Source organism: Xiphophorus maculatus, chromosome 21, assembly GCF_002775205.1.
Source record: "Xiphophorus maculatus strain JP 163 A chromosome 21, X_maculatus-5.0-male, whole genome shotgun sequence".
NCBI classification, from domain to species: Eukaryota; Metazoa; Chordata; class Actinopteri; order Cyprinodontiformes; family Poeciliidae; genus Xiphophorus; species Xiphophorus maculatus.
Genome location: NC_036463.1, coordinates 9,935,821 through 9,955,444, shown reverse-complemented (window position 1 = coordinate 9,955,444; position 19,624 = coordinate 9,935,821). Strand labels below are relative to the sequence as shown.

Sequence of the window (19,624 nt, the reverse complement as noted above, 5' to 3'; positions counted from 1 at the left end):
TTTTTTGACATGCAACTAGAACACACTTAATTGGGTTGTGATGTTGATTCCCACACTCAGCTCTAACTTTGTTTGACACAAAATGTGAAAACGTTCAAGAATACATTCTCAAGGCAGAGCACCCTGTTTGTTTAGTGGCTTTCTCTGATTTGTTTACATCAAGTTATGAATTTTAGCTTCTTCATCTTATGTCCACATCTTATCCCAACAATCAGTTTTATGATGCCTCCGATGGCCATAAACCGCTTGGCTGTTGAGGCCACTATGCGCAGCACGTGCAGTCACAGTTCTTTCTCCCTCTGCAGATGGAAAGCATTGAAGCCCATTATTGCACTCTTTGAGGGGCGTCTTATGAACTCTTTGGCACACTTTTAAAGAGAGTGGCCGTAATGTATTCAGGCCTGATTCACAGCGCCTTTGGCACCACCATCCCCCCATCAGGCATGCACACTCGCTTGGCTCCGTTTTTTTTTTTTTTTTTCTCTCAGAAGAGAGAGGTAAACATGTGTGAGACTCAACATTCCCAACAACTTTTCCTTGTTTGTCAAAAAGAGCAATTGATAGGCCTGACAAAGGGACTTCAAAGGGGCAGCATGAAAGGCAGGAGTCCTATGGTCAAGACATTTCCTGTTTATCTCAAGAGAAGTTTATGAAAGATGCTTCATCACGGTCCCAGAAACTCATGAGTTCTTTAATGCTGCCCAGATCTGACGGTTACATAACGCGAGCCTGTTGAAACAACATTGTCGAACTTGTGCCGGTGATCCGGTGTTTGCCAACTCTGCTGCTATAATTAGGCGTTGCACTGAAGTGAACCGCAGAAGAGGCCAAGTGAGTAAGAATGTCTCCAAGGTCTCCGGGACAGAGAACTAATTGTTAACATTGCTGATTATTAGGGTACTTTTTTTTCTTTTTTTGGTAAGGAGAGCAAAATTCCTCAGCAGCGACTGTGACTGCCGCTGTTCATGTGACCGTCGGCTTCTTCCTTCGGGCTGTGGATGGTTCATTGTTGTGTCTTAAAGGGTTGCCGGGCGACAGGAAAGCGAGGCTGGGGTGGAGTCTGTCTGGACACACAGACTCCGTCACACACCCTTATCTACTCTCTGTGGCACACCTTGGACACGTGAAAACACAAAACAGCCTCTCAGACAAGTATCATTATCAGCACGTGGAGTCTGAGCCAAGTAAACAGAAATCACATGGAGTATCATTAGATACAATACATGTTTTTAAATGCCCTAAGGATTTGAGGTAGTTAAAGCACTAAAAGTCTCCTTCTGTTGGTCTTTCACATAAAATCATAGTAAAATTGTTGAGTTGAGAAAAAACTACAGAAGTTCTGAGGGTTTATTTATTTTTCTCATGGTATTATAACTATCACCAGCTGATAAAATTTGAAAGATAATTTCCATCATTCTGACTTTTTTCAGCCTTTTAAAAAAACACAGCTTATCTATTTGTATTTAATATGTCACATATATTTATAATAAAGTTAATATTACGCCTTTTTTTAGCATTGTACATAGGTCACTTTTACACACATTTATTTAACAAATAAATTTCCAGACGAGCCGTGATCTCTGTTATCTGACCCATCAATTACCACAGAAATCTGTATAAAGGCTTATTTATGTTTCCAGTGAAACTACCAAAGAAACCAGCTGGCATCCAGTAAAACATGTTTGCATCCTCTTATGTGATAATACTGTGCCACTTATTAATTTGAAAAGGCACTTCAAACACTGTCGGTCCCCGTCGGGGGCTGTTTCTGCTCCTACTCAGCTTTGGTGCTTATTTTGCCTTCGAGGGTGACGCCCTAAACAAGGAGACCCTCAGGCTCAACAAGTTGTTGAGAAAAAGGCTCCCTTATTAGTAGGGAGAAATTAGCAGGAGGCTAAGAACACAGCTTTGGGAGACATCTCCCCACATATCTGAGCAAAAGCCCCTCTATTGATTTTGGTACCTAGATTGCTAGGTGTTTTTAGGTCCAGCTGAGAAAGTAACGCAGGTCCATGGGCAAAGTGTTGCAAATGGATCACGTCGGTAAGTTACAACACTGTGGAATGCCAAATATGTGAGCTGATGTGGAACTACTGATGTACTTTACAGTCTAGTACACTGCTGTCTGTATGTATTCATTTGTTACGGAGAGTGTTTAACAAATAAATCACTATTGTGCATTAATAGTGTTATGTGTGCAATAATGAACGTTTTTGAACAACACAACTGTAAATTAAGGTTGTCCAGTTGTCCAAAACAATGGCTTTAGAACTGTAAGTGGAAATAGTAGATTCAGACATACTCAGGATTTGAAGAAAAATTTTGTTAAATCACACTCAGGAAAGATTTTGATTTTTTTAGCTAACATGTCAAGTTCAATGACCTACAGCAGCTCTTCCAAGAAAACTTCTCTGAAAATCAGCTAATGCTCAGAAACCCAACTAACTAGACTGTGTGGAAATTTTTTTTCTCTCTCTCTCTCTCTCTCTCTCTCTCTCTCTCTCTTTCGCTCACTTTATCTATTTATCTAGTTGCAAAATCGGGCTAGTAGCACTGTTATCTTGCAACAAAAACATCCCTGTGTTTGAATCCTGGCCTGCCTCTTTAAAACAGGGAGTTTTTGCTTGTGTGGGTTCTCTCCGGGTACTCCAGCTTCCCCCCACAATCCAAAAACATGACTGTGAGGTGAACTGGTCTATCTAAATTGTCCTTAATTGTGAGCATGTGTACTCATTGGTGTTTGTCTTGGCATGTTCCTGTGTTGCCCTGTGATAAACTTCTGACCTGTCCTGGGTGTACTCTGCCTCTCACCCAATAATAGGCACCAGCCCCGCCCACAACTACCCTGCAAGCATAGGTAAGTACAGTAAGTAAAATAAAAGCAATGTAACATAAAACCTTCTAAATCAAGATGATACAGCCTGCAAATTTGTTCTGAGACTTTAGTTAGTCTATCCATAGACAGACCTACCAATAATTTGCAGAAACTTCTTTTTAAAATAACACTACATATGAAATAGCATATAACATCATGTTGGGATCCCAAAAGCTCCAATAAATGTAAAGTATTTCACAAAGAAATTCTGCAGTTATTGTTTGGCCTACTTGTTCAATTTTTTTCTCAATCTGCAAAGTTGCACAGCATAAAATATGAGGAAAGAATAAATGTCTTGCTGCTGCACCTGTGCACGTGTACATGTCTGGATTACTTGTTAACACGTTTGACGCCCTTCTGAAAAATGAGGAAGGACGAGCAAGAACGAAAGCACAAATGCTGGCTTACTGTATCGTCATCACTTTATGACGTTACAGAAGACTGGCTGCTTGTTTGTCAGTCCCTTATATGGTATGTGCATGTTTGTTTCCTGTCTTTGAAACAATTCCTAGATTTTTTTTTTTAAGTCTATGTTTTTAGTATTTTAAATTGCTTTTATGTTTGCAATGCTGTAAAGAAGTTGCAGATTTTTTTTCCCAGATGTTGCTTTTTTTTGTCACCCTTACATGTTTTAGATAATTATACAAACAATTAAAATATAGTTCTTGTGGGACAGTTTCCTTTTGTTAAGCCATGAATTAACTATGATTAACCACCTTTTTTGGAAAGCTGAGTTCAATTTCAACTTCTCACACTCTGATCTGATTATAACATAACCTGTGGAACAAAAAAAAATCACTTAACCAATCTGACAACAGGAAATATGCTCAAAGATAAAAAAAAAAAAAAAAAAAGCAAAGGATGATGCAGATTTAACCATATTGGTTATTTATTAGAGTGTGTTTACAGTTTTAATGGTTTTCCTGTTGGTCACTCATGGGAGATATGTACAGAAAAGCATGGAAATATTATGGGGAATGACATCTTCTTTTCTTGTCTTACTTGATTTAAAGAGTGGCTTTGAGAAATACACTTCATTGTCACATTACATTTATACTCCAGAGAGCAAAGAAAGTCAAGGGTAGCTAATTAAAAGTCACCAGACAGTGATCAATTGAAAGTAAAGTTAAAAGACTGATTTACTCACATTTTGTTGTTATGTTTTGGGACCTAGGGAGGATAAATGGAACAAAACTATGTTGTCAGCATGTCGTTTTTATGCTCCTCAGCTTTAGAATCATAGTGGAACTGTTAGATGTCCAGACCTCATATGTCCAAATATATGACTTTCTAGGAAATAAAACAAAAACCTTCTTGCTTCTAATTTTAAGTTTTACTTTTGGTCACATGCACATGCTTTTTCTAATACTTTTCATAAGATATTTAGCAAAGATATAATGGAAAGTATTGTAAAACTGATCCATATTTTGACCATCAGTTGGAAAATCTTTTTAGTTCAAGACCTAAAACATTACCTGTCAAGTAATTTTTAAAAAAAATTTTTTGTTTCAAATGTGCATTTTAACACTTGTTGCCTAAATCCAAATTTTATTTTTGCAAAGTACGTCTTGTTTTCAGTGTAAATTTCTTCACTTTTTTTCCATGTCAATTCTTGTTAACGCACTTTGTTTCCCCTATAATGTTCACAATAATTCCTGTTTGTTATGGTAAACGATTGCGTTTCCTCTGAAAAAAAAAAAAGTCTTCAGTTGTGCGCTCCGTCTAAAAAGAACGTGAGTCATACTCTCAGACAGCTTAGTCAGTGTTTTCCCTGAAATGCAACCATTGGCCACACCAATAATACTTTAGCAACTCACGTATCAAATGGAGTTGATAGTATTCTGCTGAGTAATCCCATCACTCTTTAAAGATAATTTAGATGTAAATCTGTAAATGATTGTACAAACTCACCACTAGAGTCACGGCTTCATACTCAATGTTTAACTGCAAATCAGCCACACACTGCTGCCTGCCTGTTAAGATATTCTACCCCCCCCCCCCCCCCCCCCCCCCACAAAAAAAAAAAAGAAAGAAAAACAAGCCTCTGGTGTGGTTTGTGTAAATGAAGCAACATACATGGCTCTTTTATTTTCTCAAGTAGGTAATCGGGGTACAGTAACACGGGAGGACATGCAGCCAGGCAGGAAGCAGCGTGGGCAGTCTCCCTGTGTCACCGCCTGCGTCAGACCAGACGCCAGGAGGGAGTTTTCCACTGACGAAAAAGGCTGCGCTTCTCGGCAGTCTGCTTCAGACAAGGGAAGCGCTTCGGCTGGTGCGGAGCCCAGGAGACAATAGCAGCGAGAGCTGTCTATACATACACACAAATCTATACATACATATATGCGGGGATTCGCGCACTGTTATTTTTTTTCCTCCTCCTTTTTTTTTTTTTAAATTCACATATTTTATTTCTTGTGCTCATTCGGATTACTCTCCCATCGATTGATTATCCAGTCCTTTGATTCCCAATGGTGATCGGATACTTAAATTGGTGAGTATCGCTACTGAGCGGCGTAATTTATCTATTTGTTCTGTTTGAATGTTTTTAGTTGTTTGATCGGTTTCAAGTATTTCCACATGGTTTGCGCAAGGGAACCATTGTGACTGGTTAATTTTAAGGTTTTTTTTTTTGTCTTTGCTGCATTTCTTAAAAGAACGACTGTCGCTCAAGTTGGCAATTTATTGTTGTGACGCGCTTGGACACTTAATCTGTTAAAGTGAGTTTTAATCTAGCAACATATTTTTTTTTTTATCGACGCAAAAATTAACAAACAAAGGTAGCGGCAAAGATTTTAAAAATAATAAGTTGACCGAGTCGCGATTCCAGCCAATCGGATTCATTCATTTGCTTCCTTTATGCTCTTATTCTGGTTCGTATAAATTCCACAGCTCTCATTTAGTGGTTGAACGCAACTATATAGCGTATTTTGTGCTCGTGGCTTCATTTATATGAACTGTTGATGAGGTTGGCTTTGTGTATTGAGTCTCTGTGTAGTGTGTGTGTGTGTGTGTGTGTGGAGTTGTTCACCTCGGTGGTGCTGGTGCGCTTCTTGTAACGAGAGCGACTCCTGAAGGCACTACATGTGAGCGCCCAGCTGACAGGGCTGCTGTCATTAGAATTAGCATTAATCACGAGGAATGATCGGGTCAGGGAGGGGTGGTGGTTGGGGGTGAAGGAGGGTGACTCTGTTTGCGCATGTGCAGAGTGGATTTGATAATTGATTTTTGATGAATTTGATTAGGATATTATTTCTTTTAAAGTGAATGATCTGTGGCAGGTGGACGTTCAATGAGCACTTTCTTGTTTGAACTAATAGTTGTGCATGAGAACAAGCAGTTATTTCTGAATGTATGAGTTAATTTGCAGATGATCAGCTTACATGTGCTGGATGTGTTTTTTTTTTTGTTTTTTTTTTAATATCTTTTATTGTTCTCCCGAAAGCTATCTGAGCCACATGTATATCAGAGATAGTTTAAATCGTCTCTAGTGCGACCTCACCCGGATCATTTTTGGAATCATGTTTTTTTGACTTGGTCTGAATGATCCTTTGTTTACAGAAAAGGCTTCTAGTCCTTGCTGTTCAGCACTGATTGGTACATGCTTTTCATATTAATGCACATTAGTGTTAAATAACTCCTTGTCTCATCTTGTGGAACAATAAAATATACATAGTTTTTTAAATTAACAAAACAGCATTGCAGTGGTGAAACAAAAGCTCTGTGTCTTTGAGGGAAAGTATTCTGCCAGTATATGTAGACTACATGGATTTTAACTCAAACTGAACGGGCACTCAGTGGTCCCAGGTTCACAGCGGGATTCTCCTATGTAACCCACTCGGGTTGATTTAACACAACTCTCGCAGGCAACACCAGTTGGCCACCTCATATGTCTCAGTTCATGCAGCACAACACATCAGATCCATATGGGCCCACTTTTTCAAACAATTTCTATTCCATATGGGTCTCATTTGCAGCCAGAGAATTTTACACAGAGTGGCCAGAAGGGGGGCACTATTAATCTAAATTGGAAAGGTGACCAAAACTAAGCCATAACAGAACTTCCGGCATTTGTTTTATTTAATATGTTATAGTGGAAGCTAGAATTAATACTCTAAGCTAATTTCTTGTTGTTTTACAACATGCTTCACAAAGTTTAGTGTCGATGAGCTTTTAATTGCTGTGGTTTCCCTAATTGTTATTTTTTTAAGGTTAAGATCCACTAAAACCTGAAACCTATTCTAGCAATAGTCTAACATGTATAACACTAGATCTATGATTTTGAAGAGTATCAGTTGGCATTATTGTGAAAGTCATAATTGGGTCGCATTGGATCATCAATTTAGCCCCATTAGGAGTTCACACCCATTCTTGTAATAATGTAACATATCAAGACTGACTTTGAAATTCTCAATAAAAAAAATCCTTATCAATGGTCTTTCTTTTTTTCCGTCTTGCACAAAAATTATGTAAATTGGAAGAGGTGAAAAGAGGTCAACAAATTTATAGAGGTGACTGTTGGTTCCCCTGGATACCCTTGATGGCATCCCTGAATCTACCAAGGCAAATATCATCCACCGTCTAACTGCCTCATGTCCATCTTGTTATCTTGTATTCAGTTAACCTTGCGGTGGCTGCAGCTGTCAGGCGCATCAGACAATCTGGATGGCCGCTTCCTGTGCACCGCTCTCTGTTTGTTTCACAACCTCAGGAAGCTCTTGCACACTTTTGGTATCACTCCATGCCAGCTGGGAGAGAGAAGCAGCAGAAGAAAGCTGAGTTCAGGCGAGGCTGGGCCCCCACGCTTTTGTACTGGGAGCGCAGACAGGAGAAGGAGGGAAGAGGACGGGATGGGGTAGGAGCGAGGGGAGTCGGCTGACAGTCTTGAACACAGCAGCAGTGGGGAGAGAGAGAGAGACAGAGAGAGCTCCCATCTGGCTTTGTCCTCTCCCAGCATTCCATACGGCAAGTGTCCCAGACTGGAGCATGACCCCTGAACCCACAACCTCCTCCTCCCTTCCTCCCTGCACACATACACACCCAGAGCAATAGAAATTTTCCCAAGTCTGCATGTGCCTTAACAGCCTTCCCTAGATTTTAAAGCTACTAGTCAGAATGGTAAAATCACATTAGATGTGACTTTTTTCCTTTGAGCATTTTTTCCCCCATTCTTCGTCCTTATTTGTATGCTTTAATCAAATTTCTCCTTCAAAGAGGCTTACTTTTATTTTGTACAACTGCAGCAAAGCATATTTAGCTGATCTGTGTGAGAAAACCGTGGAACTACTCATTCAGTTTGCAAGAGGTGAATCATAAAGGAAACCAATCAAATGGAAAACTTCAGAAAACAGATTTGTATCAGTTAAAGTTCTGAAACTGGTCATTGGATGTCTGCTTATATCCGGCACAAAGACTACAAATTACAACTATCTGAAGTCCTAATTCGGATACCTTTACATTTAACTTGTTTATGTGCTCATTAATGGACACTGCCTCTTTTTTTAATAGATCAGTTTTAAATTGAATGTTCACATACCTCAGCATCTATGTCATAATCTGCCAAAAGTTGCTGGCCAGCCGTAATGTTTACTAACACAAGTTTATTGTGTGCGTCGTGTGTTTCAGGTCATGGTTTTATACTTTGTGTGCATCACTGGACCATTCCTTTTAAATTTGCACCAAACTTGAGGGCATGTGTGAGGTACATTTGCAAGCACATAACCTGACAGGTGTGGCTTTTGAAAAGCAAAAAGCTCATGTTTCTCAGTGAGCAGGACTTTCCATCGTTTAGCAGCAGAAGGCACATCTGGGTTAGATAGAGCCTGTGTTCTTCTCCCACTGTTACAGCTGGAGCTGGGCTGCCAGAGTGGAATTCCTGCGGATTGGAGACATGACATTATTTATTTGTTTTGTACAATCCTTCCCCCTTCTTCCCACCACCTCTCCTTTTTGGAATCGCTATGTGCACGGGGCGAAGCAGAGGAACAGAATGTTTCTGTGGCACAGTCACACAGCGAGCCCTCAGTGAGAACAACAGGCTCAAAGAGGAGGAAGAGGGGAAAAAAAACAGCAGATGTGCTTTTTCTGCTTTGCTCCAGCAGGTGGAGCACTAATGACTGACAGCTTGGGCTTTAAATAATGAGCCAGAATTTACCCAGCTGGGCAGGAACAGGAGTCGGGGCCACCTTCATTTCTGCAGCTCTGATCCGTTACCTGAGAGGTGTTGTACCCTGAAGCCCTGTGGGAGAAGGGGGCTGACCTGCCCAGACACAACTCCCGCACACGCAGGAAGGACTCCCGGGCTCATCATTATCACATTTTATGAGCACTCAGTCAGTCGTTCAGACGCTGCGAGGTTGTCAGTGTGCCATGTAAATGCTCTCAGCGGGCCAAGATTAGCACAACTTGTCGCTCCCACCCATGTTGTTATCAGCTGCAAAGGGGGCTGGACAGACAGTGCAAGGGGCAAAGTCAACTGTGACTTCTCCTGTTGGGCTGCAGGGTAACGGGGGGATTCAACAGGCTTCTAGTACTTCCTGTGACACGTAGAAATACTGGAAAGGTCTGGAATTTGATTCAGGATTTTCTGTCTGCATAAATATGGGAAAAGACATAAGGGAGTGGAAAACATTTGTATTTCCAGATTTTATTCAGTGTCTCTATCCATCCATCTCGATTGAAATGTCTCCTGAAGATACAAAGTTCAGTATACTTTGGACCGAGGTTCTGGGTAATTTGAGTCTGGAAAAGTATGGAACTTAAACATGGAGAAATGTGTTTTAACTCTAAGTTTTTCTTGCGCACAAATGCCAAGATTAAGGTGGTTGTTTTTGAAGTAGCTTTTCTGAAATTTGAACTAGAATTGAAGTCATTAAATGCCATTTTCAAATTTGTATGGAATTTGCTTGAATGAAAAGCATAGATATGCGTTGTGCTCATCATTGGAACCTTTTGTTTCCCTCCAGATGTCATCCACTGAAATTACTTACAAATCCTTTAGGGGGACAATAACTTATGTTTCCAGATAAGGTAAAGGGATTCTAAAGTCAAACGAACAGCACACAGCTGTGCGTGTATCGAGATAATCTCGTCTCACTGACATAGTTCTGCGTCTGACTTGAGCTGTGTAGTACTTCTGGTGACAAATCTCCTCGCCAGAGATTTATCTCCCCAACTCTGCGACAACTTGGCTGGGGGAGCACCTTGGCGGATGCGTCCTTTATCTGTCTGCCCGCGTGTGGCTTGATGGAATGACAGCAATGCATAATTTAGTGCTTGCTGAAAACATGCTGCGCTTCTTCTCTCTGGCTCAGCTGTCCGATCCCATCCATTCTCCATTTAGAGCGGTAGGCATTCAAAGGCACTGCCTTTTCTCGATTCCCCTCTTTTTTTGTATCTTTGTTCTTTTCCTTCCTCGCCCTCCACCCTCTTGCAAAATACTCATTACAAGACAGATTTGGGTTTTTTTTTTTCTTTTACTCCTGGTCTCCTGCTCCATCCGTGCTCCCTTGGCCTCGCTCTGTGGCTGCAGCGGCTGAGAAGCTCCAGATTGACTACAAGCCGTCCCTTGCTGGGATTAACCTCTCGCAATTGTTTCTGCCCGTTGAACAGGATTAACAAATCAATGTGTCAGGTAGACTGCAGTCAAGAGACAATGACCCAGTTCTGACACCACTGCCCCCCTTTTCCTCATCCACCCACCTTGTTCCCTCTCCTCCCCCCCTTCTGTCTCACTGCAGCTTTTAATTAAAAAGACTTTGCTTAGCTGGCGCTATGTGCTCCCTGGAGGATGCCTCATAGCTTTGTTTTCATTTTTTTTTTGCAGAAAATTGGGGGGTGGAACTGATGGTAAAATGTGAGGTGAGCTGATACCGCGCAACATTTGGAACACACATGTTGTATGATAAAGTGAACACATAAGCAACAGATCCTGCATCCAGGTGTTTGGAAATTGTTTCAAGGCAGATCCACTCCCTCTCCCCAGCCCCCTGTGTTTTGGATACGAGGCATTTGGAGATTATTTTGTGCTCCAACACGTTCGCAGAGGGGGAAATTAGTGGCTTGTGTTCTCACTAGCTACTGTTTGGTGGAAGCCTTTTTTTTTTTTTGTAGTTGTTTCAAGCCGGCTTGACCTATTGCAAGGTGAATCATTCATCATGTGTGTACTTTGGACAACCACAGCAAAGACAATAATAGCATCTCCCCCTTACTACTACAAAAGTGTATACCTTTTGCCCTTGACTCTAGCATCTTTATCTTTGTCATCACTGACCACTGATTTTGCCTATTCTTCTCTGCAGTATGCTGATAAAATACTCTTTTCTCCTCTACCTGCTTAGTTTTTTTTCTGTCCCTTCTTGGAGCATTGACTCTCGTACAGTGTTCATACAAGATAGGACAGGCACATGGAGTGGAAGTTCCTGTAAACCGACTGTCTCGCCTTTTTTTGGCACCTTCAAAGAGCGACAACTTGCAGTAGTTTGTTGACATGACGGGTCTGCCATTTGTGTTGCTGAGCCTACAATAATTGGCCTAGTAAGACTTAAATTTAGCTCACTTGCAAATGCAAAGGATCCCTTCTCTATAATTATCACAACCTTACCTTTTAATTGAGTTTTTGTTGCTAAATTATAGGTATTACTGTGAAAACATTTGAGCAAACAGAGCTGAAAATAACCCAAAAATTGAGGCACATCCACAAAGTTAGCTTAAATTGGAGCAGCTGGAAGAAGATCTGCAGTGAGTGGAGAGGCAGAAAATTTGATACAATTGATAATCATAAAGAAATATTGTTTCTGATCATTTCAAAGATTAGTGTGACAATAGTCAAACCAACATGAAATGACAGCAGTCATATGAAGTATGGTATAATATTAACAGGTATTCAGCATTGCAGCATCTTGTTGCAGAAAGCTGTTTTAGCAGTCTTGTACTGTTGAGGTTTTTGCTACTGCATGCCTTCTGACAAAAAAAAGTGACAGACAGGGTGTGAGGAGTCTGATGGTGTTCCTGTATCAGTTTGAGTTAGATACAGAAGTAGGGACCCTTCAATTACTCTTTCACTCCCTTCACTGTCCTCCACATGGCACTCTTGTAGCTGAAACCCAGTGCTTTAACACACTCTCAACCAGAGTGCTATAATTTATTTTTTGGGTGATGGTAGGGAAAACAGTTTGATGAAATTATCTCCTTCTCCATCCCACATAGTTGTTGGGAGTGTCCGCACTGGAACAGAGCCCAGTGGTGTCTTCCCACTCCCCTCTCTTCCTTCCTCTCTCCTCCCCTCCTAGTTTAGGCTCAGTCCCAGATTGTGAAAATGATGACCTGTACTATACAGCGTCCACCACTGCCTTTTCAGAATTGGCAGAGAACCGCGGGGACATCTTTTTGTCGCATGAATATAAAATGTCCAAGTTGTACCCTGCCATCTCGGCAAATAATGCAAGTTTTTAATGTGCTTCAATATTTTCCTACAACTGCTCGAGTTCTGAGACACTTATTAGCCAGTTCAAGTTCAGAATTAAACACATCAACCAGGTTTGACCAGTGTGAGGCAATATTATGGAAGATTAGTGGATAAATGGTGTTCTTTCTTCTCCTTTTTTTCTCCTCCCTTTTTATTTTTAAAGGATTTATTGTTCTTATCGCTGAGCCGGCAGACTCTCTCATGGGAGCCATGAAGAAACGCATGAGTTGCATACCAACAATCCGAAAAAACCCCCAAAATTCCTCCATGCATCATTGTGCATGTAAAAATTCTACATGAAGACAAAGAAGATGAGTGGCGAATTGCTCTTAGCCTTGACCTGCTTGAAGAGAATATCTGTGGTTGGATGATTGGGTCACCTTTGTGTGGCCTGTCTGTATAATCAATGCTGAGCTGATGGGATTTGTAAGAGGGTGAAGGGTCCAGTAATTGTTGACTTAGGCAAATAAGGACTGATTGATTGCTTCCTGCACCATGGCTAACTCCCATTATTTGCAGCATGAGGCTTGAATCCCTGGACACTGTCAGATGGCAGTGCCCAGAACTCAGTTTTGCTGCTCTAGCTGTGCAAAAGTCTTGTGTGCGCACAAAAGCATAACAGATACTTGCAGTACATCCTGTTCTTAAGATGAAACCTGTGTTGCTTTGTATTAAGTGGTGTGGATAATGTGCTAATAACCCTTGTCTTTCTGCCTATTCACACAGATTCTTCACACTAGGCGCCATGACTGGGCTTCTGAAGAGGAAGTTTGAGGAGGTGGACGAGGACCCATGCTACTCGTCTCCCTCGCCCTCTTCCCTCTCTTCCGCCTGCTCGGGCTGGGACTCGGAGGGGGAGAGCTGTTACTCGGACACCCTGGATTCCAATCCCAGCAACCCGTGCTCCCCAGTAACAAATTTCAACAGTGAGTGTTCTCTCTCAAGCATTCTCTCAGCTTGTCTTCAGCATCCGCTTAAACTCTGATTGCAACCCAAACATTATACAAGACGGCTTTAGCAATTTATGCCACTGGCATCCGATGAAACACTTTGCAGAAATGGGTCCAGACTTTTACAATGAACACCTCTGATGATTTTTATGCCCTAAAGCTGCAAAACGGTTAATCACATTAAGCACGGGGGCGGCTCACCTCGGTTTTATTTCCACCTTTCTCCCAGAACCTTGCAGATAGACCTATTGCTTCACTTTTCCTTTCAGAGATTTAGGTCGAGCAGCTTCAGGGTGTTTACGTCTGTCTGGACCTGGCTGAGTCTTTAGGGGGACTGGTGGTGAGTTTGGAGAGAGGGGATTGTGTTGTGTATTGGGGAGAAGGTTGCAAGGTTTCCAGGATGGTGGGGCAGGAAGCCAGGAAGAGAAGCATGGCAGGTTGCCAAGGCTGGGAACACACAGCGCCTTGTCTGAAGCCTGGGCGTGCACCCAACACAGGTGCTGGAAGAAACTGGGTGAAGGGATAGAAAAAAGGTATGGGGGCGGTGGAGGAAGCAGACATGCAAGCCTACTTGGAAGATCTGATTGAGTGGACTATTATGATTTGGTGTTTGTGTTGGACAGAAAGTTGTTTGCTAGATATCATTGCGCAAAGATAGTTAATCTGGAAGCTACAGATTGGGTGCTGTTTGTCTCTTGTGGGATGGATGGATATGAAGCTGAACCTGGCACTCGAGTTGATCTGTATTACCGCTGGCAGCACATCAGACGAATCAGTAAGGCTGTTGTGTTTATTGGTTGCCCATACTGAGGCAAAAGAACACTTTTCGCATAAACTTTTCACATTATTGGGATAATTTAATGTGCTTTGAAGTCGTCAGTAATATGTCCTTTACCTAATGTAAACAGAATTACGGTGGGAACAAAATTCCGTGGTAGTAAAAGGTTAACATGTAGTCATAAAGTGCAAAACTTTCCATAGGTAATCCAAAACTGTGCAACCTAACCAACTAGCTGTTAGCGTTACCTTCCACTTTTCTACAAATTCACTTTGATACAGCAACTCTCTACTAGATACAAGGGAACTATAATGGATTAATATCTTTTAAGAACATCACTTAAAAAACATCCAAACTTTCCACTTTAACTGTAATAAAAAAGTCACAGAAAAGCTACTGGTTTTTGTACATTTCTTTGATTTTGTACAGGGACTCTGTGTGGAGTTCCCTTCCATAAAACAAAGGTAATGGGGACCAGATGGGCAGGGGATTACCAGACGTTTCTTTAAACACATAGGCTACTCTTATTAAAAATGGCTGCTGGAGTTTAAGCAGTGGGAAAGGTTGCTTAACTTTAAAGGAAACTTAAAAGTTGAAAATTCCTTGATGGAGTAAGTAGAATTTACACTAAAGTTCAGCTCTGCACTCATCCCCCCACTGTGGTTTATTTCTAGGTATAGCTTATTAATGACCTTTAAATGTGTGGATCATGATTCAGGTGAGAAGGTTTCCATCCCACCTGGAAGCCCCAGGGATTTTACTGATCATGTAGTGATCCTTGGTGCTTCCTCCACTGCGTTCACCACTAACAAAAGGGAAATTCCTGAGCTGGGCGTCCTTTGGTCGCACGCTAGTGTACAGCTAGATTAATTCTCAGCAGTTTGGGTTTCACTTTACAGGATGTACGCATGTCAGACTGCTCTTGGCAGTATCATTTAATTGGGTACATGATAAGGCCAGGTCAATGAATCACAGAGGTATCCTTTTACAATTTGTCCAGCAGCATCAGCACAAAGATGTGGAGCAGTATGCCATCTAGTGGTAGAAAATGATGTAGGATCACCCTTTATGTGTTCTAATCTTCTTCTTTTTGTCCTTCCATAGCAACATCCATTCTGAAGAAATCCAAAAGAGCACGTCGGGGCAACGTCACATTCGACCAGGTGACTGTGTTCTTCTTCCCACGGTGCCAGGGCTTCACCAGTGTTCCCAGTCGAGGAGGCTGCAGCCTTGGCATGATGCAGCGCCACAGCGTGCGGCGTTCATACACTCTTGCAGAATTTGCTGCGGAACAACGGGTCCTGCGCAGGGAAAAATTCCTCAATAGGCTTCGGGAAGAGAAGCTGGAAGCTATGAAAATGAAGGTGAGAAATGCCTCTGGCTAAACTCTACTAACTGGGCTCAGCCTCCTGTCTGTGGTAGCAAATACACATGATTCCTTTTGTCTGCTACAGCTGACAAAAAACGGAACCCAGGAATGCGAGGAGGCAGATCGGCTTACATTAGACGACATCCCCGAGCAAGACATAGACATCAGCAGTGCCAACCTGGACGAGGGCTCTTTCCTCCAGCCATTCCCATCTAAGAAACGTTATGCACTGCTCAAAGCAGCTGGTGTGAAGAAGATCGACAAGGAGGAGAAGAGACAGCTGCACGAGCTCAGGCTCTCCAGGGAGAACTGCGGTTGTGACTGCCAGGGTTTCTGCGAGCCTGAAACGTGCAGCTGCAGCCTTGCGGGCATCAAATGTCAGGTAAAAACAACAAAAGAATAAAAGATTACCTAAAATTTCCTGCTGATAACTGCCACCAAAGAGAATTCAAATGAACGTTTTTGTTGCAAATATTTCACAGCTTCTTTCTGCTCTTGTAGATGGATCACTCTTCTTTCCCATGTGGCTGCACCAAAGACGGCTGTGGCAACACAGAGGGCCGAATTGAGTTCAACTCTAACCGTGTACAGACGCATTACATCCACACTATAATGAAGCTGGAGCTGGAGAAGAGGCTGGAGGAGCAGTCCAGCACAGAGGAAGAGGAGGAGGAAAACACTACAGATGCAAACACCCAGCTACCAGCGGTGCCCTCCTTCCCTTTCAGCTCAGAGCTGATGGCAGGCGGAGAGAACAGCTGCAGCAGTGACATGACGGACTCATCAGACTCATCTGGTCAGAGTGAGGACTCTGAGGCAGGCGAGAGCCAGTGCAAGCATCACAGCCAGCTGGAGGTCGACGAGAAAGGTCTGAGCCGGATATTGAGTTTCAACGATACAAATAGCGGGGATAACGAGGATAAGGACAGTAAAAACACTCGTTGCCCAAATCAACAGAAGCAACAGCCAACAACAGAGGCGTTCAGTAGCTTTAGCATTGTGGACTTTGCTGATGAAAATGACAACATAGATGCTGCGCTGTTGGAATCCACAGACAGTCACACAGACAATCGAGCAACGGCCATTTCAGAACTCTTGGATGAAAACGCCAACCAGGGAAACGGCATTTTCCACAGCTGCAGCATCCCGCACACGCCTTCTCCCAGCATTGATCGCTCGGCAAGCTACGACATGGACCTGAGCCTCTCCTCGGAGTCAGACCTGGAGTTCTTTGATGGCTTCCCGTGCTTGGGGCCCAGCTCGCTTTATAATTCCCTGAAGGAGTACGAGCACATGGACAACTATTTCCAGTTTCAGCTGCCTAGCTACCCCAGTTTTCCCGCAGCGAGCGACACGGGGACCTGCCTGCTGGAATCTCTGATTGGCCTCTCAGAATCCGTCCCAGAGCCCCCTGCTACATTTACGGACAATCAGCTGATGGAGGAAGCCATGAAACTGTCTGTGATGGAGTCTGTGAAAGTTTGACAAAATATGTGAACTATGTAAGAAAGGAAAAACCCACAAGAGAGAGAGGTGGGGATAGGGGGGGGCTTTAGAAGAGGACTGAAAAATGCACATAAGATGTCAATGTGTTATGAGGAAGCTGTGATTTCCCTCTTTTTTGCCTATTAAATATTCAGATTCCAGACTTGCCTTCAAAATGTTAGCAAAGCAGTTTGGGATGATTGCTGTGTGAGATGGCAGCTAGGGGTTAAAAGTGGACAGAGATCAATTTGACCAGGCCAATAGAAACCAGAGAATCCTAAGAAAGCTCTTTTAACCAAATTAAGACCACCAACCGCTCGCTGAGCAGGAATCACCCTTAAAACTGTTTCCAGGTTGGGTGTAAATCTCAACACAGCTGAATGTTCACCTCAGGGAATTAAAGTTTTTTCTAGCTTTCTAGCTTTTGGAGGCAATGTGTGGTGACCATTGCTGTGATTGCCTTCATACGAAACCCGAGTCAGATTGAGATGTACAGTAGTTCTGTTTGCACCCCCCCCCCCCCCCCCCCCCCTCCTTTCTGGAGATGACTTGAGCGAAGAAAAGCTGAAGTCTTCATCCCAAAAGGTCTTTTTAAGGTACAAGAAAAAAAAAAAATCCTCTCAGAGCTCCTCGATCAGCACTTTATCTGTGAAAATAACTATGTATGCATAGGCATTGTTTTGGTTATTTGGGATGGATTCAACAGTTTGATGCTAAATTATGGAGTTTCTTATTTATGGGCTGGTATTGTTGCTCATATTCTTAAACAAAAAGGAAGCTGTGTCTATTTTATTTTGTTTTAAATTATTTCCTTTATGGTTTTATTTATTTCAGATGAAGCCTCCATTCACAAAGCACTGTGGTTTGTTTACCTTAAAGTGCAATCTTCCTTCTCTTTTTTTTTTTTTTGTCATTATCACATTAAGGTATTGCTATGGGAAACGGAACCCAGTGGCGGTTTTTGATGTTTCATATAGGCAATTGCCCAGGGCGACATTACAAAGGGGAGCACTCAAGAAACTGTTAGAAAATATTACATTTCTGCCCTGAACAAGTTTTATATTGTTTTTATGCATGTGCAGTCGTGGGAGAGTGCCCCCTTCTTCCTGCTGTCTTTAGGGTGACTAGTTTACGTGCTTTATGAAGAACTGCATTGCATTTGATCCAACCCCAGCTGGATTTGTGGATTTTTGATTGGTTGGCAGAAAGAAGAGCTTGCACAGAATGTCATTCATTCAAGAACCGCCACTGATGGGACCACAAGTCCATCCGAAAGTATTTAATATCTATTCTCTTAACACTTTGTTTTAAGTTATTCTGTCTTTTATTTTATGAGTTATTTAATTTAAAGACATTTTGGCAATAACGTGGGCTGTCGTGAAGTTTACTGGATGTGCCTGTTTATCAGGGGAGCCATGCCGACCAGAGGTGTGCGCGCAGTGCTTCCGTTTAAGCTTTTGGGACTGAAAACTGTGGAATCTCCCTAATCACTGAAACAAATAAAGAAAATTATGGTTCTATTTGTATTGCTGCCTATAACATAACCATAGAAAAATTACACTAATATTTTCTAATATATGTAGGATGAAAGAATTCTAATCACTGACAAATTGAATATTTTATTAAGAAAGCAAAATTAATAATTTTCGATCTGAGACGACCTTTGTAATATATGAATTATAGAGAAAATGTATGCTTATGAAGGTTAGTGCATTCTGAAGTATTTTTAATAGGCAGCCAAATGGTTGAATATCTTAGAGAAAAGCCACTAAAACGTAAATTGCAAAAAATCTATTTGATTGTACTCTGAGTATTTCTGGAAGTCTGTGACTTGGGTTAAAATATGTTAGAAATTACACAAATGCGAAGGTTTTTTTTTTTTTTTTTTTTTTTTTTTTTGTATTTTAGTGGATTAAAAACTGCATATATTATACGGTTTTTAATCCCGAGCCCTGAAATTTGAAGAGTTGCCTCATTGAGTATCAAACAAGACTTTTTTTGAGCTGAGGGACACTAGAGAGCTGATGTACATATCCTCACCCTTTCCACGGTTGTTTCAACAGCCTTTTCTGGACCCTTTAGAAATTATGCATGCAGGTCCTATTTGTTAAAACTTCTTCTGAATAATTGTATTTTTTTTTAAAGTGCAGAATGCACATCGGAAATGTATTATTCGCTTTTTGCCTTTTTTTTTGTAATAATTTCATCCTGTATATGTTCGTATGCCACAAAGATTGGCACCGTTCTTTGCCAGCAAACATAATTTCTCTTGTAAAAAAACATTCAATCTCATGAAGAAATGACATCAGTGAGTGTTTATCAGTGTAATATATTACAGTACAGTTTATTATTATTTCAAAAGAATGTGTCTTACTTTTTCTTTGCCTTTTTGTGTTGTGCATATTTCTGCTTGAAAAGGTCCTGCAGAGCAAACAAAGCTGCTTTATTTTTTACATATTCACACATTAATCTGCTGTTCAAAATCATTTTCTTTCATCTAAGCCATTTTGACAGCTTGTCCCTCCAAATGATAATAAAAAAAAGCATTCTTTTGTAAATGCCTAGCTGTTTGTGTGATTTGTCATGTGTTTGATACATTTATTTTAGCTTCTTTAACTTTTATATTTTCACTTTGCAGCTACAACCTTTCATGTCTTTTCTGATTATTTAATGAGACACACCCACAAAAAGTAGTGCATTAAGG

The 19,624-nt window shown here is 41.5% G+C and overlaps 1 protein-coding gene across 1 annotated transcript; it reads left to right on the top strand.

Moving 5' to 3' along the window:
• Positions 1-5,052: 5,052 nt before the first annotated feature.
• On the top strand, positions 5,053-19,478 carry LOC102233483 (cysteine/serine-rich nuclear protein 1-like). The gene is made up of 5 exons (XM_005797819.2): positions 5,053-5,366; positions 13,065-13,264; positions 15,171-15,430; positions 15,521-15,817; positions 15,937-19,478. Exons 2-5 carry the CDS (start codon positions 13,084-13,086, stop codon positions 16,918-16,920), a joined length of 1,722 nt encoding a protein of 573 aa, XP_005797876.1. The 5' UTR covers positions 5,053-5,366; positions 13,065-13,083; the 3' UTR covers positions 16,921-19,478.
• The last annotated feature ends 146 nt before the right edge of the window (positions 19,479-19,624 follow it).

Bases quoted from the DNA above. Each gene is read 5' to 3' on its own strand.
- LOC102233483 (XM_005797819.2), top strand. From the start codon at position 13,084: ATGACTGGGCTTCTGAAGAGGAAGTTTGAGGAGGTGGACGAGGACCCA. The intron at 15,431-15,520 runs GTGAGAAATGCC...TGTCTGCTACAG, and splicing joins TGGAAGCTATGAAAATGAAG to CTGACAAAAAACGGAACCCA. The intron at 15,818-15,936 runs GTAAAAACAACA...CTGCTCTTGTAG, and splicing joins TTGCGGGCATCAAATGTCAG to ATGGATCACTCTTCTTTCCC.